At 38.8% G+C, this 27,695-nt stretch overlaps 1 protein-coding gene across 2 annotated transcripts in view; it reads right to left on the bottom strand.

Annotated features, from left to right (window-relative positions):
* TRHDE (thyrotropin releasing hormone degrading enzyme) overlaps positions 1-27,695 on the bottom strand; it is a 425,213-nt gene that overhangs the window by 306,988 nt on the left and 90,530 nt on the right. For both annotated transcript variants that reach the window (XM_070051462.2, XM_051845675.3), the window contains one exon: positions 6,690-6,816. In XM_070051462.2, the coding sequence (XP_069907563.2) occupies positions 6,690-6,816 (127 nt within the window). The remainder of the gene's footprint in view (positions 1-6,689; positions 6,817-27,695) is intronic.

Genomic DNA, 27,695 nt, shown 5'->3' with positions numbered 1-27,695 from the left:
TGTTTATTGCAGCTCAATTCACAATAGCTAAGACCTGGAACCAACCCAAATGCCCATCAACAGTAGACTGGATAAAGAAATTATGGGACATGTACTCTATAGAATACTATACAGCAATCAAAAACAATGAAATCCAGTCATTTGCAAAAAGATGGAGGAATATGGAAAACATTATGCTGAGTGAATTAAGCCAGTCCCAAAGGGACAAATATCATATGTTCTCCCTGATCGGCAACAACTAACTGAGCACCAAAGGGGAAACCTGTTGAAGTGAAATGGACACTATGAGAAACAGTGACTTGATCAGCTCTTGTCCTGACTGTTGATGTACAATGTAATACTTTATCCATTTTAGTATTTTTTTTTTGTTTTGTTCTAGTACTATTGGTAGAACTCTGTAATTAACACACAATTATTCTTAGGTGTTTAAATTTTAACTGAAAAGTGATCCCTGTTAAATATAAGAGTGGGAATAAGAGAGGGAGGAGATGTACAATTTGGAACATGCTCAATCGGACTTGCCCCAAATGGTGGAGTTAGAAACGTGCCAGGGGATTCCAATACAATCCCATCAATGTGGCATGTACCAATGCCATCTCACTAGTCCAAGTGATCAATTTCAGTTCACAATTGATCACACTGATAGGTCTAAGAGTCAAAGGGATCACACAAACAAGACTAGTGTCTGCTTATAGATACATTCTAAAAATATGATACCTCTCTTTCTTAATTTTTTTTCATTTTTTGATGAATATTTTTAATTTGCTTTATAATCACAGGTTTAATGTTCCACTAAATAAAGAGTTCAATCAAGGGGCTGGTGCTGTGGCTTATGCCAGCAGTGCCGGCATTCCATATGGGCACAGGTTTAGCAGCTGCCTCACTTCCAATCCAGCTCTCCACTAAGGCTTGGGAAAGCAGTGGAAGCTGGCCCAAGCCTTTTGGGCCTCTGCACTCACGTGGGAGAACTGGAAGAGGCTACAGGCTCCTAGTTTCAGATAGGCCCAGCTCTGCCTGCTGCGGCCATTTAGGGAGTGAACCAGCAGATGGAATACCTCTCTCTTTGTAACTCTACCTTCCCAATCAATAAATAAATCTTTAAAAAAAAGAGTTCAACCAATAAAAAGTAAAAAGTCTACTGCTGAGCAGGAATATACATGATACTATAAATAATCAAATTCTGAGATGTCAATTTCACTGATATATACTAAGGTTATATATATTAACTATATTATATATTTATTATATATAATACAGTCAACTCACAGAGTTTTATTATTTATTTACTTATTTCAGTTTTTGATTTTATAACACAAATAAAGAAGGCAAATTTTATACTCATGGATACAGTTTGGGACCAGGGACAACCTATACAATGCCATCACTTCAGTTCCTATCCTGGGAACACAAGTCTGTCTCCCTTTCCCCCTCATCCCAGAACCTTGCTTGGTCTGAATTCTCAGAAATACCTTTCCATGGCCTACTCTCCTGTTGCTTGCAACGCTTTCTTCACAAGCAGTGTTTTCTGAGGACACCACAAACACCTGTTTTCCTTCATGTCTCAAACAGCTGCTTCTTCTCAGTAGATACTACTGGCTCCTCATCTCTAAACACTAAATATTAAATCATTCCCTCTTTATTCCTATTGGATTTTCTTTACTTTTATATTTGAAAAGCAGACACAAACACACATACAAACAAAGAGAGAGGGTGGGGGAGCAAGAGTGAGCAGTGCTGTTTGCTGCTTTATGCCCCAGATACTCCAAAGAGCCTGAGGTGGTTATGCCAAAGACAGGAGCTTGGAACTCAATTTGGGTCTCCCAAGTGGGTGGCAGGGACTCAAATACTTAGGCTATCACCTGCCACCTCACAGAGTGGGCATTAGCGGAAGCTAGAACTGGAAGTGGAGCTAGGACGTGAACAGGGACTCCTATGTAGGACGTAGGTGTAACAACTGGCATCCTAACCGCTACACCAAAGGCCTTTCCCCTTTGTTCCTTTCATCTAATTCACAGCCTTGGTAATTCCATCCAACCTCCTAGCAAATATAACTCTCTAGTCACATTACCGCCCAAACCCCATATTTACAAATTCAACTGTCGACTTGAATTTCTTACAGATATCAAGGTGTCACCTTAACATTTAAGATACATATAGTCGCAAAAAGTATTTCCTTCTTCATTTCATTCTTCATCTCAGTAAGTGGCAATTCCATACTTCTAAACAACCTCTCTACTTCTCAGTTCCAAAACCTTGAAATTGCCCTGGATGTTTCTTTCTCTTGCATTCAGCATCCTGCTCATCAATAAGTTTTGCTGGATCTATTTTCAGGACATATCCAGAACTGGACCACTTATGACTGCCTCACTGTTACCATCCTAGTCCAAGCAACACTGTACTTCACCTGAATTTTGCCTCAGCTCCTTAGCAGTTTTCATGCCTCTATTCTTTCCCTTTATATCAGAGTCTCTCACTCAGGCATCACTGACTCTTTGTTGTGGGTCTGTCCCAAACACTGCAGGAGGTATGACAGCATATTTGGCCTCAAGCCACTCAATGTCAGAACACATCCTATGCCCTAATAAGTTTTAACAAATGATCCATTTAAAAAAATGAAGAAACATTTATTGATTTATTTATTCCAAAGGCAGAGTAGGGTCCAGCATTGTGGCACAGCAGGTTAAGCTGCCACCCAGGACATAACTGCCATCCTATATGAGCACTAGTTTGAGTCCTAGCTGCTCAACTTACAGCAGAAGATTGCCCAAGTGCTTGGATCATTGCCACTCATGTGGGAAATCCAGATGGAGTTACAGGCTCCTGGCTTCAGCAGCCATATGGGAAGTGAACCAGAGATGGACTATCTCTGAGTTTAAAATAATTAACTCTTTAAAAAAGGCAGAGTGAGAGTGAGAGAGAGAGAGAGGGCATGCACTTCCATCCATTGGTTCACTTCCTAAATGGCTGCAATAGCCAGGTCTCGGCCAGGCTAAAGCCAGGAGCCAGAATCCCATCCAATTCTCCTCAGTAGGTGGCAGGAGCTTAACTACTTCAGCCATTGTTCACTGCCTCCCAGACATATGGAAGCTGAATCAAAAGTGCAGAATGGACTTGAACCAGGACTCTGATATGAGACACAGGTATCATAACCAGTGGTTTAATCCACAGCACCGCAATGCCCACCCCAGTGTATTACTAACCTAGCTTCAGGTTCGACCCTTTATAATATAAGAACGATTATATAATGCCTCTGTTCAAAACTGACCAATAGACTTTTATATCAGAGAGACAGATACGGAAGACAAGAAGGAAAAAAAAGAGGGAAGGGAGGGGAAGGGGATAGGAGAAGGAAGGGAGAGGAGAGTAAGGAAGAAGGAAGGCAGGGGAGGGGATTGGAGGGGAGGGGAGAAGAGTAGGAAGGGAGGGGAGAGGAAGGAAGAAGGCAGGGGAGGGGAGGGGAGGGGAGAGGAAGGAAAAGGAAGAAAGTCCTTACCATAGCCTGTTGGCTCTCCATGATCTACCACCAATCCATTCTCCTTGACATTATCATCTGCTTACCACTCTTCTACTTACTCTGCTCCAATCACACTAACCTTTTTGCTGTTCTTCAAATACATCATGAAAGCGCTCACTCCAGGTCTAGTACTTTGTTCTCTCTGCCAATAGTCCTTGTCCCATGATATCCACTGGGTTTGCTCCTTCACTCCCTTAAGTTTTTCACTCAAAACTCAACTTTATATAGGGGGCCAGCATGATGGCACAGCAGGTCAAGCCACTGCTTGTGATGCCTACTTCCCACATTGTATTACTGGTTCAAGTCCCAGCTGCTCTGCTTCCTAGGAAAGCAGCAGAAAATGGCCCAAGTACTTAGCCCCCTGCCACCCTCTTGGGATACTCAAATGGAGTTCCTGGCTCCTGGCTTTGGCCTAGAGCAGCCCCAGTCATTGTGGCCATTTGGGGAATGAACCAGCAAATGGAAGATCATTCTGTCTCTCCTTCTGTCACTCTGCCTTTCGAATAAATAGAATCTTTTTTCTTAAAAGTCACCTTCCCAATGAAGCCTTCCATGATTGCTCGTTTTAAAACTTCAGCCCCTTTTCTTTATTTTTATTTTTTTATTTTTTATTTTTTTATCTTTGACAGGCAGAGTGGACAGTGAGAGAGAGAAACAGAAAGAAAGGTCTTCCTTTTGCCATTGGTTCACCTTCCAATGGCCGCCGCGGCCGGCACACCGCGCTGATCCAATGGCAGGAGCCAGGTGCTTCTCCTGGTCTCTTATGGGGTGCAGAGCCCAAGCACTTGGGCCATCCTCCACTGCACTCCCTGGCCACAGCAGAGAGCTGGCCTGGAAAAGGGGCAACGGGGACTGAATCCGGCACCCCGACCAGGACTAGAACCAGGTGTGCCAGCGTCACAAGGCTGAAAATTAGCCTATTGAGCCACGGCGCTGGCCTCAGCCCCTTTTCCATGCCCCATCTTCTCCACATGCTCCCAATCCCCCCATTTTAAGTATATTTATCACTATGTGATACACTACCCATGTTCCTAATTGGCTCCACCTAATAGAATGTAAGCCCAGCAGGGAGTGGGTGAGGATTTTTTTGCCTTTTTTATTTGCCACTGTATCTTTATCGTATAGAAAAATTCACAAAGGAGGCACACTCAAGAAATGTTTACAGAATACATAGCACAAGGTGAGGGGTAGGCTAGATCCTGGAAACCATCATAGGTTAGAAGAGAGGACAGCCACAGCTGATATCTGGGATACATTCACATTAACAGGAATAAGTTGGTATCCATAGACTTTATTTAAAATATAAATTTGGAATGTACAATGAACAGGAAGATTTGTCAAAATGCTTCCGTACTTAGGGATTTTCTGTAGGGAGTATTTAGAAAACATACTTACAAATCCATTAATGTATAGATCTAAATGTCTATAGATGTATGAAATAAGTAGAACTTTAAGGGAAACTTTACAAAGCACCATGGGCTGTGGTAGCTCCCCTAGATATATAAAAAGAAATATGCTGCGGTAAGTCAAATCATTCAATTATGGACACCATAAGGTAGCTTAACAAATAATAGTAATGGTGAGCAAAGCTCTTCCACCAATGAAAGCCCGCATGGTTCAACTGTGAGTGAAATAAGGGAACAGAAATGCATCCTGCTGCAAGCTGACAGTTACATGGAGCCCCCTGAAGTTATAAATTGAGTTTGTCTGCTAATTATTGGTCTGAAGGGGACAGAGAAAAGAACCACATTTTATTTCTCTTGCTGAACTTGCAACATAAGCACTTGTGATTTTACATTAGGGTCAAGCTGGGAAGTTTCCAGCCAGTTTTACATGGAACAGGTAACAGTGTCACCCCCCATCCCCATGCAAATCAGGTCAGGTATTCCTTTCTGCCTTGGGTGACTATCAGGGAGATTTCAATGTGAAGGAGTCTGCTGGGGAAGTTGATATAGAGGAAAGAGAGAAAGAACACAGAACAAAACAAAAACATAGATCCTATTCAAAATGAAACTTTGCCTATGGATTCTTAGAGTGCACATTTCAATGACCTTAGCATTTTATAATATCACTCATTAAAATTGTATGCCATATCATCTATTCTGTCTACTTTCTGAACTAACTACTCACTGTAAGACCAATAAAGCTACACAGCAGGTGGGTACTTTAATGAAATAGGCCCAGTTCTCCAGGGAGGAGAACCTGTGGTTCAAACACTAACACTTTTTGATCAAGTGAACACTTTATTCTTGCCAATAAGAATGCCTTTTATGTGAATACTGATCCAAAATACTCATGGGAAGAAGAGGGGTGGGAAGGGAGGAGGAGGTCATGATGTAATATCTTGGAACAGGTTTTCTGAGAAGGAAAAATAACTTGTAATACATATATCAACCCTTCACTTCCTAGCAAAACCAACAGCCTCCTTCAAATTACAACAAATTAATCCATTTATTCACTTGACCAACAATTATTGAACATGTTCTCCTGGAAGGCAGAAATGCAGGAACATTTACAGAGAATACAATCTCTACTGTTACCAAATTTCTTTCTTCTTTTTATTCTATTTACTATAACTGTGTTTGAGAAATATGACTGAACAAAAATAACCTAAAGGATAACCAAATCCACTGAGGTCTGATATATAAGAATTTAGAAGGAGAAATTAATCAATGAGTGCCTTTTCCATCTAAAATATGGTTATAGGAGTCATCAAGACCTATTGCGAAGTCCCAGCTCCTTCACTTCCTGCCGGATATCTAAATAAAAGGAAAACTTCCTGGTCTCAGTTGCCTTAGAAAGAAAATGGTCTAGCTGTACTTACCCATATGGTAGCTGTGGTGATTAAATATCATATAGGCAAATACAATTCCACAGTGGGAATTAAACAACTTATAGATATTTGGGTTATCTTTTGAATCCTAGACATACATAATGTCTTTCTTAATTCCCACAATGACAAAATGTAAAATACTAAATCTTTTTTTTTTTAACTGCTTCAAACGAAATTATTTTTCAGGCTCATCTTCTCTAAAAATTATAAATCTCTGACTATTCATGCTTCTTAATGTAAAGTAAAAATAAGTAAAGTAAAAATAGGAAGTAAAGTAAAATTAGGAAGAAGAAATTCCACGTCTAAGGAGCTTTCCAATAAAATAACCCAGAAAAATCTTACCTAGTTTTGGCAAGGAATAGGGCACTTTAAAGTAGTCTTCATAAAATTCTATTAATCTCTTTGTTATATGGAGAGCATAGTCCCCGGATCCTCTTCTGATAGCATCAGGTCTTGCATATAATCGTACCTAATTAAAAATATATATAAAAGTTACTTTAGCATTTTGGTACTTGAGTTTTGTCTTCCCTGTAAATATGAGCCTACATAAATCACTTTGGATCCTACAAAAATTAAACAGGATTCTTGTTCATATATCAAAGCATGATGTGGATGAAAGAACCAAACTTAAACAATTGAAGTAACCAAGTTGAGCAACTCACAATTTCCTCACCCTGAAAGATGACATTGAGAAGATTTATACACCTTGCATGAAAATAAATATTCAAAGTTATCACTTACATGTGCTTGCTAGAGATATGAAGGAATGGTGGATTAGTATAATGGGTCTCTGACTATGCTGAAAGTAGGCAGGATACCGTGGCTTGGCAGGAGAGAAAATTCATGGTTTGTTAAAGACACGATGTACCAAGCTTTGGAAGTATTACCAGATTGAGAAAATATATATAATTTATGCTTTCTTCTTTGCTTTGGAATAAACTATCCTTATTCCCAATATGCAAAGTAGGGATAGAAAATTTTTCATGTATATAAGCAACTGTCATTCTGGCAGGCTTCTGCAACTGCTCCCAGCTTCAAATCCAGCTGAAGCCATTCATATTTCTAACCTCATCCAGATATTTAATATTGATTTTAAAGCATGTATCATAAATTATCTAGTCCTTGACCAACTAAAACCTAAAGCAAGAGACATAAAACTGAACAAAACTAACAACTGTACAGAAAGTTAAAATGAGATTAGTTTTCATAAAGCTTTCATAAAGCTATCCAGCATCTTTCTTTCCAAAGGCTAAATCTATTTTTCACAGATGTGGTCCCTAATCCTCATATCAATGCTGTGAATAAGGAATATGTATTTTGTGGAGCAGTAGCAAGCACAGCACAGCAGCTTGGGACTCAGAGTTTAGTCCTGCTTTGCCACTAACCAAGCCGGGTGATTTTGAACAAATTACTTAACTTCTTTAGGTCTCAAATATTCTCACTTATATAAGGAAGGTGTTGGCCACCAGCTGGTTGCTAAAGTGCTTTTCAGGTCTAAAACACATTATTTCTAATTCCATTTTACAGATAAGGGAGTTTGTGTTCTTTTTAAATCACTAGAAAAATAAATGGTTTACTCAGTATACAACAATGGATATTTATATGCAACAGGAAAATAAAAGAAAGTTATATTCAATTATAACATAAAATCATTATCCAATTAATTGTCCAATATCTATGTCTATGGTGGGGGAAGGAGAGAGAGAATGTGTATAATCAAAAAGTATAGAAAGTCAAGGAAAACACAGTCTGACCTTACATTAATAAGGTATTTACTAAATCAGTAACAACTATTCACTGAAATTGTGAAGTCACATCCCTCATAACAACTAAATGAAACACTGAAAGTAGTTTACGGTCCCCAACAATTTTGGTGGGTAGTAGGACCAGGCCCAAATCTGAGAGACCGCCTGTGACAGCAGAACCTGTCACTTAGAAAGGCAGTGACTAGGATTCCCTGTCCTTAACATCAACTGTTTAAAAATATACAGTGTCTTGGAGCCTGCACTGTGGCACAGCGGGTTAAAGTCCTGGCCTGCATGGGCACCGGTTCTAATCCTGGCTGCTCCTTTTCCAATCGAGCTCTCTGCTATAGCCTGGGAAAGCAGCAGAAGATGGACTAAGTCTTTGGGCCCCTGTACCCATGTGGGAGACCTGGAGGAAGCTCCTGGCTCCTGGCTTGAGATTGGGGCAGCTCCAGCCATTGCAACCATCTGGAGAGTGAACCAGCAGAATGGAAGACTCTTATCTCTCTGTCTCTACCTCTCTCTGTAACTCTGTCTTTCAAATTAATAAATCATATATATATATATATATATATATACCATGCCTTAAGTTCCCAAGAAGCAAACTTTAAGAAAAGTATGAGTGTACAAGTGATTTCATAAAGAAATGCTCTCAGGAAGAACTTAGAAAACAGTAGATAGGGAGATTACAGACGCCCGCCATAAACAAGAGTGTGAAACTGTTAAGTCAACAACAGGAGTCACTGTGTACTTACTTCTTGTGGGGAGCAACTCGGACTAGACTAAGTTACTGGAATTAAGACTTATTCTATGCATCTGCTCTCCCACAATATGGCGCTGAGAAGGGAGAAACAGCTTCTACACAGCTGCCTCCAGTTCAACCAATAAACTGTAGGACCTGCTCCTGATTGGAGGAGAGCAGCGTACTCAGCGTGTGGGTAGCAGAGTTGGGATTGGTGGAAGAGGACTATAAAGGAGGAGAGAGACAACATGCACCAGGAACATCTGAGGGAACATCTGAGCAGCCCCCAAGAGAGCCAGCCGGCGGTGTGCCGCTCCCCCGCGGAAGTGGGGAATGTGGCAGGGGAACCGCCCTTCCACGGAGGTGGAAGGGACGGTAGCCAAGCAGGGAAGAACCAGCAGCAAACCCGGGGAGGGCCGAGCAGATGAAAGAACAGCGCAGGGTCCTGTGTCGTTCCTCCACGAAGATGGGGAGCGACACTTCTCATGTGGGATCTGTCCTTAATGTGTTGTCCAATGTGAATTAATGCTATAACTAGTACTGAAACAGTATTTTACACTTTATGTTCTGTGTGGGTGCAAACTGATGAAATATTTACTTAATACATACTAAATCAATCTTCTGTATATAAAGATAATTGAAAATGAATCTTGATGTGAATGGAATGGGAAAGGGAGCGGGAGATGGGAGGGGTGTGAGTGGGATGGAAATTATTGGGGGGGGGGAGCCATTGTAACCCATAAACTGTACTTTGGAAATTTATATTTACTAAATAAAAAAAATACAAATTAAAAAAAAAGAAAGAAAACAGTAGATAGAGAGGACAAAGAAGGACAACAAGCAAGCCAGAGTGCAATTTCAGGTGAAGTCCTGACACTGCCCGATGCACAGTGAGCTCAAAGTGTGAATTACACTGCTGAGTTTCTGCTGCCTTGAGACAAGAGAACCATACATATGCGTGCCAGTAATTGGCTACTGTCAGTGAAACAAAGACAAAAAATCCTAGACATTTCGGGTTCTTGGAACATCTGAGTGATGCAGGGTGTCACAGCCAAGGATGGTCCTTCAGAGAAGGTATCAGCTAAGAGCTTTTTGGAGCAAAGAGGCATCTAGGAAATGGGCACATCAAACACAAAAAGGGATCTCGTTTAAGTACCGCCAGCGTCCACCAGAAGCAGTAAGGATTATTTGTTCATTCTTCTTTCAGCAAATATTTGACATGCAACTTCTTTGTAACAGGGCCGGGACTGAACATTTTTTAATTTAGCAATGAAGAAGACATGTTCTTTAACCAAAGGAGAGACAATGTATTATTGTCACAAAAAAGCAATGAAGATGTCACCACCATTCTTGAAGAGCATCTCATTTATGAATAGGCTTGTGAATAAGATAATAACACTGGCCATATGAATGGTAAGTAGCTATTGAAGGAAGTACAAGTTTTCAGAAAGTTCAAGGTTATTGGAAAGTCATGTTAAAACCATAACCAACACTACTACAAAATGGTGCAGTAAGGGTCAATGACTTTACTCTGAGGAAGCACCATCGATTTTGGTAGAAACACAGCCACTCCAATCAATCAACACTACTAGTTAGTCAAGCTATCTATAGGTTCAGACAGGAGAAACACAATCAAATCAGTCTGATTGTCAAGATTTGATGGAAATGATCCAATCTGAGAAAATAAAACATACACATACTAAGTGCAGTGTCTTCATTTGCTCATTCAAACATTTATTGCTCACCTGCTGTGTGCCAGGCATTGTACCAGTGACTAGAAATAGAACAATAAAATTGCTATCACAAAATGAACAAGACATTTATACTTAGTGCTCTTAAGAGGTTTACAATATGTGGAAAACAAACACATAAATCAACAACAAAAATACACTGGGAGAAATCTAACGTGCACTCTGGCTTTCTCAACATTGTGAGGGATGCACAAAGCTTCAGCCCTCCACATTGTCTCCCCTTCTGCCTCTTCAAAGACTATTCCCCAAATTCTCTATTTTATCACCCACATCAACAATTTATACTTTCATACTGGATCATTCCCATCAGCAAACAAATCCTCTATATTGTTTTCTATGCTTAAAAAAATCTTTCATTTCTACAATTCCCCTATGATCCTTGAGTGAGTTTTCAGATAGTTAAGTTGAACACATAAATGCATCCCCAAACCAGAACACATTTGAGAATGAAAGGGAACACTTACAACCTGAGACAACAGATCTAGGTAGGTACTCTTTATTCTCCCTTTCATAATCTCCCTTGAACTCATTGCACCAACGCTTGTATCTCCACTATTCCATCAGTGCACTCATCAAGATCATGAAATCTGTTCTCTATATAAAAATTTTAAAAAGGAAAAAATTACTAATAACTTAAAGATGCCAAAACTACCACTCAGTTCCCAGTCCTCCTCATGCTGAACCTGCCAGTAGCATTTGCACAGATGATCATTTCCCATCCTTGGACCATATTCTTCACTTGACTTCTCTTACCTTCTCTTCTTTATCATTAACCATTTCTCAGTCTCCTGGCTGGCTCCTCCCTATCCTTATCCTAATCATGTGTTTTGCTGGAGGTTCCATGTTTCAGCCAATAGACCTCTTCATTTCTCTGACTATACTCAGTACCTTGGTGATATTATCAAGTCTCATGGCTGTAAATATCATTTAATGCCAAAGATTTACTCTATAATTCAAAACTTCCAGACTCATTAACACAACTACACACATGATATCTCCATTTGGATATCAAATAAGCATCTGAAACTTAACATTTAAACCCAAACTCCTGATCGATCTCTCTCTCTCTCTCTCTCCACACACACACACACACACACACACACTCTTCTTCCCTCCATCTCCCTCACCCCACCACCTGCCCCTCTTAAAGCCTTTCTGTTTCAGTTAGTGGCAACTCCATCACTCCATCTAGCTGTCTAGGTCCAAAGTCTCAGAATCATCATTCTTTTACCTCGTTTACATACACATCATGTTCAGGTGGTCAGAAAATCCTGTTGGCTCGACCTTAAAAACACAATGCTAAATTCAACCACTTTTCACAAATCCACTAATACCACCCTGGTACAAACTTCCTCCATTTCTTGCCTGTGTGATCACTGCATTTTCCTACTGATGATTCATCTGCCTACTCCTTCCAGGCTGATCTCTCCACGATAACTAAGGTTTCCCTGTTAAAGAATACCAGATCATGCCACTCCTCTTTTCCCCTTCTAGCACCTTCCCATCTCATTCAGGGTAAAAGCCCAGATGTGTACAAGGACCCCCAAATTCCTATACAAATCTTGTCCTCTTTTGCCTACTACTTTGTTCCAGAGTAACTTCAATTCACTCACACACTGGCTCCCTTTCCACTCCTCACACAAACCAAGATATTCTCCATCAAGGCTTTTGAGTTTCCCCTTAGATGCCTCCATGGTTCATTTCTCTGTCCTCTTTAGATACTTGTCCAAACATCTCATTCTCTTAGAACTCTCCCCTCCTATCCTAGGACTCTCTATTCTCCTTACTTGTTTTCTCATTTCCTGAAATACTCATCATTTAATAAAAGATGTTTTATTAATCCACTTGGCTTCTTGCTGCCTTTTCCCCCAAAGAATGTAAGTTGCATGAGGGAAAATCCTCAATTGAGACCAATCATATAAAAATGTCATTTTTGTAGGTAAAAATATTTCATTCATTTCATTGCCTGTCTAGTACCTGGTGTACAAAATTTGATGAATAAATGAGCAAATAAATTAATCTCACGGGAATGCACAGGTCCTAAGGAACTACATAATAAAAACCCAATTAAGGAGATATTTCAGCTGGACCTTGAAGATGAACCTTGATAGAGGAAGGTACCAAGTAGAGGAGGATACCGAGACTAATGTAAAAATAACTATTAAGGCAATGGCACTGACCACATAGTAAGTGATTTTAAATGGATTACTAAATATTGGAGCTTTATCATTATAGATGGAAGAATTCATGGGGTGATATTAAGCCAGAAAGAGATAAAATTAGTTTTACATTTCCAAAAGATCACAACAATGATCTCCACCAGGTAAACTGAGATATAAGGGTTTGCTTGTTAAGACTGCAGGCAAAGAGACAAATTAGAAAATTGAAGCAATATACAGTGGTTGGAGAAGTGAAGAGAAATTGCAAGCCATATCACAGAAGTGTCTATATACTAAATTGAAAAATATGAATTTAATACTGTAGGCCCAGGCAAGTCATTTAGAAGTTTTAAGCCACAGAATGACATGATCAGTGTTATGTGTTAGCAGATTACATTGGTTCCAGTGAAGATGATGGATTGGAAGGAAATAGGAACAAATAAAAGAAAATGAATTAGATGGCTGTAGCTCAGTTGAAAGATGACAGTGGTGTGGGCTGGAAAGATGGCAGTAGAGATGCAGAGAAATGGAGAAATTTATTCAATTGGTCCTAATACTCTGTCAAACAAGGACTTTAGCTACCAAGTAAGGCCAACTGTAGTCATATTCTCACTGAAAAGCAATCATTCACCTTATCGGTACTGCAGCATCTCACTCCAGTGCCCTATTGGAACAAGTGAAACCTAGTTGAAGGAGTAAGAGAAAAGCCCAAAATATTTCACAAAGTGAGTAATTCTCATGTGGTTAATCATGTGAATTTGGTGCAATAATTCACCGTTTGTTGTGGTAGAAAAAATAGTGTTTTATTCCTTAAAAGTAGCCAGGTTATACTTAATCAAACACAGAAACTAAATCTTCATAAACACAGGTATCACTCAAAAGCAATGAAATATAATTTTATTATGGCTGCTTATTTGCATACTCTGACACACCATGATAAGAGCCCAGTTCTGTAACTGTAAATGACTAACCAGGCTTTATCTCTCCTACTGCATAGCTCCTTCCTGAAACTATTATGAACCAAACTCTAGGAACATTCAATCCAGTGCAAAGTACCTAACACCAGGACTTGCACCTGAATTTCAGGTTCAACTTTCTCACTAACTGCTGTCTCTCTCCCTCCTCCCCCCTTGAGAGACAGTTAACTTCTCTAGGACTCAGCTCAAAGTTCCTTCTGGGTATAACAGCAATCATTATCATATTATATCACATTTTATTACATTATCCCTGAGAAATTAGTGTGCCGGGCTAATTTGCCTGAATTATTCTCATCAAGTCCACAACTTACTTGGGGAAGAGCATAATGAGAAAAGGCTTTACTATATTTAGTATAATTTCTTTACATTTTTTTCAGAAATAACAGTAGTTGCCAATATGGAATGAAAGATATGATTTTGGGAAATATTCTTATGGTACCCCATCTTTGTGGTAATATAAGCAGACTTCAAAAAGTACATGGAAAAATGCAATTAAGAGAGAAGTTAATTTGGGGACAAAAAACATTTGAAATACATACACAATTTTTCTATGATATGCATTTCCCATGAACTTTTGGAAAACCCTCATATACATGGTTTTCAATGTTTTACACCAAAATAAACATATCTTTGAACTCCATTTTCTATGAGCGTTTTGAAGGACCCACATGTATTATAGCAATTAGTTTTGGTAGAGGAACCATATAGTTTTAATTCCTTAGAACAAAAGGGAGTTTTCTGTTGGGCCCAGTGGTTCACAAACTCTTTATGTTTAAAGTAAGCTTGTTTCAACTTCTTTATAGGATTTAAATTATTTCATTCATTGAAAAGGAAAAATGCTAAGGAGAGATATCTTCAATGTGTTCAGTCTTTATTTAAAAAAAAAACAAACCAGAAATGGTTATAAAGTTTCAGCTTTCCTGGAAACTGCAAAATAGCTGCTCCTAGAAGAGTTTTCTGAGATCACAACACAACTGGGCAGGAGCAAATGTCCTGCCTGGAAAGGCCAGCTATGTGCTCGAGGGTCAGAGAGGTAACACTGCAGCTAGATAGGCCTATTTCCCACTGTTAGGAGAGAATGTTCTTTGGAAGGGAGTCAGAAAGAAAGAGAACTTAGGTAGATTCTCATTGATTCTGACTTTCAAGGCTGTGCACTTTAAGAAGTTCATCAATAGGACATTTTATTCAGTTAATACTTAACAAGTGTCTGTTCATCATCAGATCACTGTTTATGTACAAAAGGAGGCAAAAGAGACAAGGTCCACTGGGGTAGGTAAGACAACCATGATTATAGTAAATCCAATTTACACTGGCAGTTCAGGAGAGTCCTCTCCAGAGAGACGATGACTCAGTGGAACAGAGGTAAAGCACTAGAGAAGAAAACATGAACAGTCAATCAGCTGACTCTTCCATATAAAGTTCTGCCTTTCAGGGTACAAAAAGATTTCAAAAGAAAGGTATATAATTGAAAATAAAGCAAGAAATGTGAGGAAACACAGTTGTCAGAAATACTATGAAATCTTTCACTAAATAATTTTAGAAATATCATTGAATAATTTAAAATACTTCAGATGTTTAAAAATTTATCTTCACAAAATATCTACAAAATAGATATGAAGCTAGCAATAAATTCTGACTCTGTAGGTGAAGAATTGGGAGAGAAGGTTTTCCATGGTCGTTGTGTCATGTTAAAGGACACTGAAACTAAATCTCTTTAAAGCCTATCTTCTAGCTTGTTTTAATTACTTGTTGTGCTAAAAATGAATTGTAGTAGTTACTACATAATTAGATGAAACAGCATATAGCTCTGCCATAGAGCCCACAAAAAGAAAAACCATTTACAACAGTGGTGCACCTGTTAAAGATTTGAATAACACTTTCTCCGATTTGACGTCTGTAATTTGGTACTTTAAGTTAAATAAACCTTCTGGCTTGCCAGAGCTGTTCTCAGAAAATCTTACACTGCAAGTATACATTAGGAACTTTAGAAAACACAATAATTATTTCATTCATGGCTTTAAAATATCACTATGATAACAATGTTTGCTTTTTCTCTCACCTTTCCTTAATAATTGCAAAAACAACAATGTGTTGTCACTAAATTCTGAGCCAGTAAGGAACAAAATTCATTCACCTATGTGAATATGGCTTGATTTGAAGGTTTTTCCTACAAATCAGTAAAACAGAGCAAGCCAGAGAAAAAGGAACAGGTGCTTTTTGGCTCTAAGGAGAAGACAAACATATTGACACAAAAGAAAGATGTTATGACAAAAGCCCAAGAATATTAATCTTATTTAAAATTCAGAAGATAACTACTTTTATAAGCAAAAGGGAAATGAATAACTTTTCCCTCTGTCAGAAAGAGGGAACAAATGCCCATATGTAGGGGCTAATGAATATGAAGAGGAGGTTGGTAGGGGGATGGCAAAGGAGCTGGCTTCACTGGAGCAGGTGGTGGGCACCCAGGTCACAGGAACCGGTAAAGGCTCATGTACCAAGTGAGCAGTCTGGATGTGCTTCTTTGAGAAACTTAAGAGTATGAAGTGGAGTAACATGATTGAAAATGACAAAGGGAAATTATTTAGACAGCAGAATCTAAGATGTATTGAGACAGGAGATCAGTGAATAGGAAAGCATATAAGAAGTGAAAAATCTGTTCAGCGCTTTGTATAGTAAGAATAACCAATGATGGGCATCCTCCATCACCATAGTCAAAGAACTCAGTCCATGAAGGAAGATAACTTAGAATCTGGGATAGATGAGGAGTAAAATCTCAATGTCAAAAGTGAGGTGTATGTTGACATCAGAGCCACCACCACCTCAAAATACATCATTCTAACAAAAATTTTTACCAAAGGAAATATAGGAACCTCTCAGTGGGTCTCACCTTGGAATCCATGTCACAGACTCATGTGATAGATGTGTTTTTCTAGATCTGAGAAGAGTGTTGGTATTTTGATTAGGATTACATTGAATATGTAAATTGCTTTTGGTGGTATGGACATTTTGATTATGTTGATTCTTCCAATCCATGAACATGGAAGATTTTTTTATTTTTGTGTCTTCTTCTATTTCTTTCTTTAATGATTTATAATTTTCATTATAGAGATCTTTGACATCCTTGGTTAAATTTATTCCAATGTATTTAATTTCTTTTGTAGCTATTGTGAATGAGGTTGATCTTAGAACTTCTTTCTCAGCCACGGCATTGTCAGTGTATAAAAAGGTTATTGATTTTTGTGTGTTAATTTTGATTTTAAAAAAGTAGAGTCCTCGTAGTCTCAGGGAAGAGTTAGGGAGAAAATGGCAGAAGAAACTCTACTGAAATTAGAGGGACACAGTGGACCCACATGGAGTGTGGGAGTCTATAACTCAGGACTCCAGCAGCCGAGAGCCTCTGCACCAGCACTGGAAAGTAAGGAGAGACCAGACCGCAGTAGCCCAAGCTGCAACAAAAAAGTTGCAGGAAGAGCCTAGAGGGAACTCTGCTTGGAGCCCGGTGGGTGAGGGAGAGTGTACCAGGCAAACTAGAGAAAGAAAAAAAAAAAAAAGTTGGGGGGAGGGGTCAAGATAGACACATTTCTCTCTCCTGATCACTTTACAATGGCATCCTGTGACAAGCCGATAAAGCGTGTGCCATTTTGGACATTTGTAACATGATTCTATATATAGGGGCTCCAAAAAACTCCACTAAGAGACTATTGGAACTCATAGAAGAGTTTGGTAAAGTAGCAGGATATAAAGTCAATACACAAAAATCAACAGCCTTTGTATACACAGACGAGAACTTCTATGACCAATCCCCTTCACAATAGCTACAAAAACAATCAAATACCCTGGAATAAATTTACCCAAGGATGTCACATGATCTCTACAACAAGAATTACAAAACATTAAAGAAAGAAATAGAAGAAGATACCAAAAAATGGAAAACTCTTCCATGTTCATGGATTGGAAGAATCAATATCATCAAAATGTCCATTCTTCCAAAAGAAATTTACAGATTCAGTGCAATACCAATCAAAATACCAAATACATTCTTCACAGATCTAGACAAAATGATGTTGAAATTCATTTGGAAACACAGGAGATCTTGAATAGCTAAAGCAATCTCACATAACAAAAACAAAGCCGGAGACATCCTAATACCAGACTTCAAAACATACTACAGAAAGTTATAACTAAAACATGGAAAGACAAGATACTGTGGCAAAAAAAAAAAATGATCTAAATGAAAGATCTCTGTGAGTGGGATTCCAGTGGTAAGAAGGGGCCATCAAAGAAGGAGGTACTTTTGTCTGAAGGGAGGAGAGAACTTCTACTTTGCTTATAGCCCTTTCTAAATAGCCTTGGCAGATCATGACAAGAGCCTTGGCAGGCCATAACAAGAGCCTCGGGTGATCATTGATGTAATAAATAAGAATGTCAATTGTTAAATCAACAACAGGAGTGTCTGTGCACTTACTCCCCATGTAGGACCTCTGTCCTTAATGAGCTATACTAAGAGAATTAAAGGTAAAACTAGTCTTCAAACTGTACTTTATACTTTTTGTGTCTGTGTGGGTGCAAACTGTTGAAATCTTTACTTAGTAGAGAGTTGGTCTTCTGTATATAAAAATAATTAAAAATTAATCTTAATGAAGAATGGGATGGGAGAGGGAGTAGAAGATGGGGTGGGAATAGGGGTGGGAGTTTGGGTATGGTGAGAAGAACCGCTATATTCTTAAAGCTGAAACTATGAAATCTGTATTTATTAAATAAAAGCTTAAAATTTTTTTGTATACTGCCACTTTACCAAACTCTTTTATGAGTTCCAACAGTCTCTCAGTGGTATCTATTGGATCCCCTAAATATATAGAATCATGTCATCTGCAAATAGGGATAGTTTGACTTCCTCCTTTCCAATTTGTATTCCTTTGATTTCTTTTTCTTGCCTAATGGCTCTGGCTAAAATTTCCAGAACTGTATTGAACAGAAATGGTGAGAGTGGATAACCTTATCTGGTTCTGGACCTTAGTGGGAATATTTCCAACTTTTTTCCATTCGATAACATGCTGGCCATGGATTTGTCATAAATTGCCTTGATTGTATTGAGGAATGTTCCTTCTATACTCAATTTGTTTAAGGTTTTCATCGTGTACTTAAACCATATTTATGAGATGTCTTTTAAAAATCCATGTAAAATGCATACAATGAATATAAACTACATATTGACTTTAAAGTTTCTCATATCAAAATAAGTTAACTTTCAGTTCCATTTTCCATGAAATTGTCTACCTTGGTAGGTTTCTTGCATCCACTAGGGACTGACACGTTGCTGACTCCTTGTCCACTCTAGTAGTAAAATGCTGCTACAATAGATTGATTATATTTCTAGCTGCATTTTGCTCCCAGCAAGGAAAAAATAGCACTGCGGCCAACGGTACAGTCTCTTATTATAAATCACCTCACATTTATTTACTAACCATGGTACTTCCCTGTTTACTGTGGAATTTTTGGGTTTCAGTTACTTATAGGAACTTTAAGGAAAGTGCAAGGCTTGGATATAGCTACATTTGTGTTACCTTTTTCAAAATACAAAAGGAGTAGACTGAGTAATGACTTCAAAGATAGCAAAATGCCAATCCCTGGAACCTGTGGATGTTACCCTTTTTGGCAAAAGGGACTTTGCAGATGTGATTTAAGAATCTTGAGATGGAGAGATTATCCCACATTAGCCATGTGTTCTAAAAGTAATCAGAAGTATCCTTATTAAGAGGAAGGTGGGGGAAGATGTTTGGTGTTGTGGCTAACAAGTCACTCAGGATGCCTGCAACCCATGTAAGAGTGCTTAGGTTTCAGTCTTGACTCTGGCTTCTGACTCCACCTTCCTGCTAATGCCGTGATACTGGCTCAAGAAACTGAGTTCCTGCTACCTGGACTGAATTCCCAGCTCCATGTTTCAGCCTTACCCAGGCCTACCTGTTGTATTTGGGGAGTGAACTAGCAAAGGGAATATTGATTTCTCTCTCTCTCTCTCTCTCTCTCTCTGTCTCAGTCTCTCTCTCTTTTCCTCCCTCTCCCTCTCTCTTTCTCTGTCTTCCTTCTTGTATTTTTATTCCTCTCAAATAAATAATGAAAAAAAAACATTTAAAAACATTTGAAGCTGCAAAGATAGAGAAAGGGACTATGAGTGAAAATGCAAAAAGACAAAGCTACAGAAGCTGGAAAAGCAAGGAATCGAATCATCCAAAAGAAATCATTCCTGCAGACTGTTCAGTTTTAGCCCTGAAGAACTCACTCAGGATTGCTGACCTCCAGAACAGCAGGAGAATAAATGTATGTCATGTGAAGCTACTGAATTGGTGGTAATTTATTACAGCTGCTATAGGAAACTAATACATTATAACTTGTTTTATCTTGTCAGCTAATGTTCCACTTTAGATTCGATTTTCCACTTCTTGTGAAAGCACATATTCTGCGTGTGTGCCTCTTTCTATTGCAGGTATAATTCTTTACAGCTTGCAAGCTACTAAGTTTAGCAGACCTGTATTACTCACCTGTATTGTTACCACGCACATCATTCCTTAATATATGTAATTGGTACACACACAAAAAGTGGAATGCACTGTGGCACAGCAGGTTGATCCACCACCTGTGATGTCAACATCCCATATGACTACCAGCTAGAGCCCCTGTTGTCCCACTTCCAGTTCAGCTCCCTGCTGATGCATGTGGGAAAGCAACAGGAGATGGCTTAAGTACCTGGGCTCTGCCATTCACGTGGGAGATTCACATGGAGCTCTGGGCTCCTGGCTTTGACCTGACACAGCCCTGTTCCATTGCAATCATTTGGGGGAGTGAACCAATGGATGGAGGATCTGTGTGTGTGTGTGTGTCACTCTAAGTCTTTCAAGTAAATACATCAATAAAGTTTTTAAAAGTGGAGTAAAAGAGTCATCTACAAGGATTTTTCTCCAAGAACTGTTCCGCACCACACACATAACAATCATCTGAGACAACTGTTTAGCATTCAGATTCCTTCTCCCACCAGAAGTTCTAAATTATCTCTGGCCGGTGGGGCCCTAAAATCTGCATTTTTAAAAGTCATCAGCTGAAATCAAATCCATATTAAAGTTAAAAAGCCATGGGTCTAGAGTCCCTTGCAGTGTGTTTTGTACATTCAGTTCCACAGCAAGTAAACCTCCTAGACAGATACGGTTAACTAAAGCCTAACACATAGGGGAAATACAAGGTTATTCCTGGCATCTCATTCACCATCGAGAGTCTTCAATTCAACATGGCTGTTATTATTTTTAACTCTAAGAACTAATCTTTCCCCAGAACAATAAACAATAAACAACAGTTGAGTCAGATCTAATGTTTGTGAACCAGAAAAAGTGGCTTAATTCTGTCACAGTCCATAGATAAAACAGCAGCACTTAATCCTTTTCTGAGATAGTCTCTCTTTTGTAGTACACTGAATGGCAGTTTTTATTTTGGTTTGGTTTTTAAGGTAAGGGAAAATAAATTTAGAGAATTTCTTTATTAAGCTATCTATTTTATGCCTGGTCACATTTGTTCAGCAAGACTGATGGCCAAGGATGTCTATTTGTAAAGACAGTGCTCAGTACAATTCAGTCTCAGTCTAGCTGGGGCCATCTGTCCTTTTAATCCCTAATTACCAAATGCTCACTGACCCTACTTTCTTGTACCTCATCTTCCCTCTCCTAAATCCCCACCCAGCAACCTGTTTGCATCTATCAGCTTTTCTGTATATTTTTTTTTAATTTTTTTTTTTTTTTGAGAGGGAGAGGGCGAAGAGGAAGAAGAAGAGAAGGAGGGAGGGAGGCAGAGATAGAGGAAATGAGACAGATCTTCCATTTGCTGGTTCACTTTCCAAATGTCCACAACACTGGGGCTAGCCAAGGCCAAAGCCAGAAGTCAGAACCTAATCCAGGTCTTCCATGTGGGTGGCAGGTACTTGTGCCACCAGCTGCTGCCTCTCACGGGAACACATTAGTGGGAAGCTGGACTACAGAGTGGAGCCAGGACTAAAATCCAGGCACTCCAAATAGGGACAAGGTGCCCTCCAAGCATTGCTTCATCTGCTGTGCCAATGCTTTCCCCCTTTCCGTATCTTTTAAGATGTTGGCACCCTTCTGCCCCTGGGTCAGAACTTCAGATGATCAGCTTACACAGGAAAGACGGGCAATAAGCAAGGTAAATGCGAATAATATACTATGTTAAAATAAGAGTAGTTAAAAAATAAATCAGGGAAAGAGGTTCAGAAATGTTGAAGGTCTGGAAAAGCCTTTCCAAAAAGGTGACATCTGTGGAAAAGTATGAAGCAAGTGAGGAGGTGAGTAATGTGGATATAGATTTCTGTGGGGAATGCATTCCAGAAATACCCACTTATCAGTGTCCTTAAGACCCTCAATGTTTCCATCTTCAAGCTTCTCCATTCAACCTTTTCTTTAGAGAAATTATAAAGTGTTTCTATCATATAGAAAACTACAGAGTCTAACATTACCTCTATACTCCCAATGCCTTCAAATAATGAAAATATTTTATCCACATGTGCTTCAGATATTTTTCAAATGTGTAAAACATGACAATTCCCCAAGGCAACATGCCCCCTTCATCTAATCCCTCCTCCTCCTGCTCTGAAATTAACCATGAACATGAAGTACCAGCTCCACCATCAATTATACACAATATTTCCCATTCATGTCCTTGTTTTACTGTTTTAAAATTTTTGTTAACCAGTGAAAATTAAACAGTATCTCCTTGCTAGCTAGTTAAAATCTGCATCTTCTTGATGGTAGAAGTTGAGCATCCTTTCATGTGTTTATTTGATTCCCTTTTGCAAACTCTCTTACTCCTTTGCCTATTCTACCATTGGATTATTTATCTTTTTCTTATGACTTGCAGTAATTCTTCCTATGCTCTGTTAAGGTGAGACATTACAGTAACAATTTTCCAAGTGTTCAAACGATTGCTCTCCTGAGGAGAATGAGGACCTACTTAGTCATGTTGGGACACATTTCCTTTGTTTAAGATGGAACTTACCATTTCCCAGAGAGTTAGTGAAACATACCTAACCGTGTCCATAAAACTGTGTGTGGTGTCTGAGGGGTAGCTGAGGTTAGATTTTTTTAACTACTGAATTCATTATATTTAAAGTTATTGATAATTCATATTTTTCTAGAAATCTATGCATTCTAATTTTTAAAAGCATGACAGTAAAATTCTTTCCAATATTATCAACTTATAAAATCTCTTCCTAATATATATTCTCAATTCTAATAAGATTTGTAGTCTATCCCCCCCCCTTTTTTTTTTTGAAGATTGATTTATTTTTATCTGAAAGTCTGAAAGGTAAAGTAATAGAGAAAGGGAAGGAGAGAGACGGACATAAACCACATTTACTCCCCAGATGGTTGTAATGGATTGGGCTGGGCCAGGACAAATCTAAGACCCGGAGGTACATCCTAGTCTCCCATTTGGGCAGCAAAGGCCCCAGTACTTGGGCCATCTTCCACTGCCTTACCAGGCACATTAGCAAGGAACTGATAAGAATCAGAACAGTCAGGCATAGAACTGGCCCTCTGACATGGGATGCCTGCATTGCAGGCAGCCACTTAGCTCACTGTGTCACAAAACTTTTTTTTTATTTTTAAGATTGTGAGATAAGGTATCAGGGTCTTTTCAAGAACTTCCTTTTAGTTTGGTTGAGATTTTTTTCTAACTGTTTTTTTTATTTCATAAGTTTCTAAACCTATCTTTATTATTGTGTTATTCTTTCCTTCATCACACTCTGATATTTCTCAAAATTCTTCAACAAAATGATCATTTGATCAATTTTTTAAAATGACTGCTTGCATTATATCTTCAAAAAGAATAAATCCCTTCTAAGAATCACTTTAATTGCACATTGCAAAATTTAATAATCAGTGTTCTCATTTTCCCTCAATTTCTACTATTTCATAATCTATTTGACCTGAGTTATTTTGAAGTATGTTTTTTAACATCCATATGTGATTATTATCTTACATTACTGCTGTCTAACTTTATTGCTTAGTAATTACTGAATTTGAAAAATAATACAGATAGGTCCCTGAAAACAATGTTAAACCTTTAATTTTAGAATATTTCCAACATATTAGCTAGATGATTATTATGTTGTTTATAGCTTCTAAATATCTATTATGTTTTTATGTTTTTGGAAAAAAACATGTTAAAATCTTCCACACCCATTAATTTGGACTTTTTCATCTGTAGTTCTGCCAATTTCTGCCTCATATATTTTAAGCCAATATTACTAGGTGCATACAGGTTCATATCTTCCTAGTGAAATCCTTTTATTATCCCTACCCTCATCATTGCTAAAGCCTTAAAGTCTATTTCATCAAATTACATTAGCTTTCTCCTTTTTACATGAAAATTTGGGCTTGAAGACACACCACTTGTTAATAGCATAGAGTTATTAGATTTATTTCTCAATCCAACTCATCTCTCTATTTTACAAATTTAGTACAAATAGAGATAAGTTTGTAATTTGTTTCACTCCTTTTCTAAATATTTATTTATTTATTTAAAAGTCAGAGTTACACAGAGAGAGGAGAGGCAGAGAGAGAGTTCTTCCATCCGATGGTTCACTCCCCCAGATGGCCGCAATGGCCAGAGCTGCACCGATCCGAAGCCAGGAGCCAGAAGCCTCTTCCAGGTCTCCCAAATGGGTGCAGGGGCCCAAGGACTTGGGCCATCTTCCACTCTTTTCCCAGGCTACAGCAGAGAGCCGGATCAGAAGAAGAGCAGCCAGGACTAGAACCAGTGCCCATATGGGATGCCAGCACATCAGGCTAGGGCTTTAACCTGCTGTGCCACAGCGCCAGCCTCTGTAATTTGTTCCACTCTTTTATGTAATGTTTTCTATCTATTTTCTTTCACTTCATTTTCTCCCCTTGCCTGCTTTCTGTCAGAGTTATCAGATTTTCTTTACTCTATTTTTGTCCTTTTACTCATGTGGATATTTTATATTCTATTTCTATCTATTATTTCAGTTATGTACTTAAATGTAAATATATAATGACTCTGCAAAGTTTACTGTCAATTCAGATCTCTGTTTGCCTGGAGAACACCACATAAAATGACCTAAACAAAGTGAACGTTCAGTGAGGGCAGTCAGTCAAGTAAGACTGGCTAGACTACCTAGATTTGGATCCTGGCTCTACCTGGCTCTACTAACAGTGAATGAGTAAATTACTGACCATCTCTTTGAATCAGCCCCCTCATATGAAAAATGAACATAATAAAAAGATAATAATTTCTTGTGAATTATGAGTCACTACATATGGCAAAGCTTGAGAAATGCTCAGCATAGGTGTTTGCTGTTATGAATTTTTATTTTCCTATGATACTACTGTAACAGATTTTAAAGGAGATAAATACTATTTAATAAATAATGCTTATTTAAATTTATGAACATCTTAACAAATTCTTACTTCTCTATAGCTTTTTTCTTTCTACGTTAAGTTTTGTTTCTAGGGGATAATATTCTACAGCCATTTTATTCCCACAATGGGCAAAAACAGAAAACTATCTCAGTTCCCCTTTGTCTGAAGTGTCTGAATTTTGCCTTCATGAATAACTGATATGTCGCTCCCCCTCTTCGTGGAGGAACGACACAAGACCCTGCGCTGTTCTTTCGTCTGCTCGGCCCTCCCCGGGTTTGCTGCTGGTTCTTCCCGGGTTGGCTACTGTCCCTTCCACCTCCGTGGAAGGGCGGTTCCCCCTGCCACATTCCCCACTTCCGCAGGGGAGCGGCACACCGCCGGCCGGCTTTCTCGGGGGCTGCACAGGTGTTCCTTCAGATAGATGTTCCCCTTAGATGTTCCTGGTGCATGCCGTCTCTCTCCTCCTTTATAGTCCTCCTCCGCCAATCCTAACTCGGCTGCCCACACGCCAAGTACGCTGCTCTCCTCCAATCAGGAGCAAGTCCTACAGTTTATTGGTTGAACTGGAGGCAGCTGTGTAGAAGCTGTTTACTTCTCTCCCAGCGCCATATTGTGGGAGAGCAGATGCATAGAATAAGTCTTAATTCCGGTAACTCAGTCTAGTCCGGATTGCTCCCCACACTGATAATTTCAGAGTGAGGAAGCCTAGGTGAGCCATGATGTTCACTACCTCCCAACACTTTGAAAGTACACATTACACTATCCAGGGGACTCTGTTCTCACTGGTACGAAATCTACCTGTTATTCTTCCATTAATAGGTAATCTTCCTTTGCTATTTGGATTATTTCTTTAAAATATGATGAGGATTTTTTTAAGATTTATTTTATTTATCTGAAAAGCAGAGAGAGACAAAGAAGAAGAGACAAAGGCAGAGATAGAGAGATCTTACATTCACTGATTCACTCCTCAAATGGCTGCAGTGGCTGGGACTGGACCAGGCCAAAGCCAGAAGCCAAGAGTTTCATCCAGGTCTCCCACATGATGCAGGAGCCCAAGTACTTGGGCCATCTTCCACTGCTTCCCCAAGAAAATTAGTAGAGAATTGGATTGGAAGTTGTGCAGCCGAGACTTCAGCCAGTTCCCATATGGGACGCCAGGGTTGCAAGCAGCAGCTTAACTGTTATGCCACAATGCCAGCCCCAAAATATGAAGTTTTAAATAAACAAAATCATAGAGAATAATGAATCCCTCAATAATCATCTCTGGATTCAAATGTCAAGAATATGTGTCAATATTGATTTCTCCAAGTGTTTTAAAGGAAATCAGATTATTTTAATTTTTTATACCATATGCATTTTAAAATATGGATACTTTCTTATGCAACCACAGTAGAATACATCTAACAAAACTCTACCTGCTTTTAAGGTTTTATTTCTGTGGTTAGTATTTTGTAGTTTCACTGTGTATTTTCCAGTTGTAGATTTGTTTTTACTCACCCTGCTCAGGTGATTCTTGATGTCTCCTCCTCCTAATTCTACTGTTCCAAATCCAATCCATCTCCAGGCCCTTTGGATTTTACCTCTTCAATAGATTTTTTTAACCCATTTCTTCTCTTTACTTCTACCACAAAAAGGTAGGTCCCATCTCTCACTTAGACCATGGTAATAACTCCAATAACGTCATGACTTCTCACATCCGTTCCTTCTCTGATACATCTATTTTTCAGAACACAGCTGGAAGGTTCTTTTTAAAACACAAAATCGATCATACAACTTCCACTTTAAACCCTTCATTTCCTATAGGAAAAAGGCCTTCGATGTTTGTACGGTTAGTTTCTAACAAGCTTTGCATATACCACTTATCCTGGGTTTCTTCTGCAACTACTATTCTCCACCACAATCCTCCACTTCCTAATTAACTTTTACCAGTCCTTCATACTTTCCATCCCTTCTTCATGGAATTCGTCCATGGAATCTATATTTCATTTTTTCCCTTAAATTCTCAAAGGGTAGACGACACGCAATAGCAATTTTCCACCTTCCATGTCGCTGAGCAATTAACTGAATAGTGTCAGTTGTCCTGGGAAACAAAGTTCCATAAAAGATCTTCCTTGCATCCCCTCCATTTAGAAGAGGGTTTCACATGAATCAGGAACTCAACAGTATTGGTCAAAAGAAACAACGAAAGCAAAAAATAAATGAACGTTCAGGCATTCCTTCTCTGTGCTTTCACAGGACGTGGCAAATTCCTACCTTACAGTACTTACACCATTCAACCTAACAGTTTTAAACTCAATTTCCTCAAATAAATTATTGTCCCTCAGAAGCCAGAAAATATGCTTGATTCTCTGTGTCTTCAACTAGATAATGAACTAGTACAATGTATATGTACAGATATAATTATAAAACAAGAAATTTGGGGAGAGGGTCAATAGGATCCCAGGTACATGAAACTGAGCTCATGATTATGATTAATTTATGCACAAATTATTCATTCCCATTTTACCAATCAGCATGCCACCTATGCCCCAGGCTT

Source organism: Oryctolagus cuniculus, chromosome 11 (genome assembly GCF_051225735.1).
Source record: "Oryctolagus cuniculus isolate XC-2025 breed Fujian yellow rabbit chromosome 11, ASM5122573v1, whole genome shotgun sequence".
In the NCBI taxonomy this organism is placed as follows: Eukaryota; Metazoa; Chordata; class Mammalia; order Lagomorpha; family Leporidae; genus Oryctolagus; species Oryctolagus cuniculus.
Note: the sequence above shows the minus strand (reverse complement) of the source record. Positions and strands in the feature narration are given on the sequence as shown.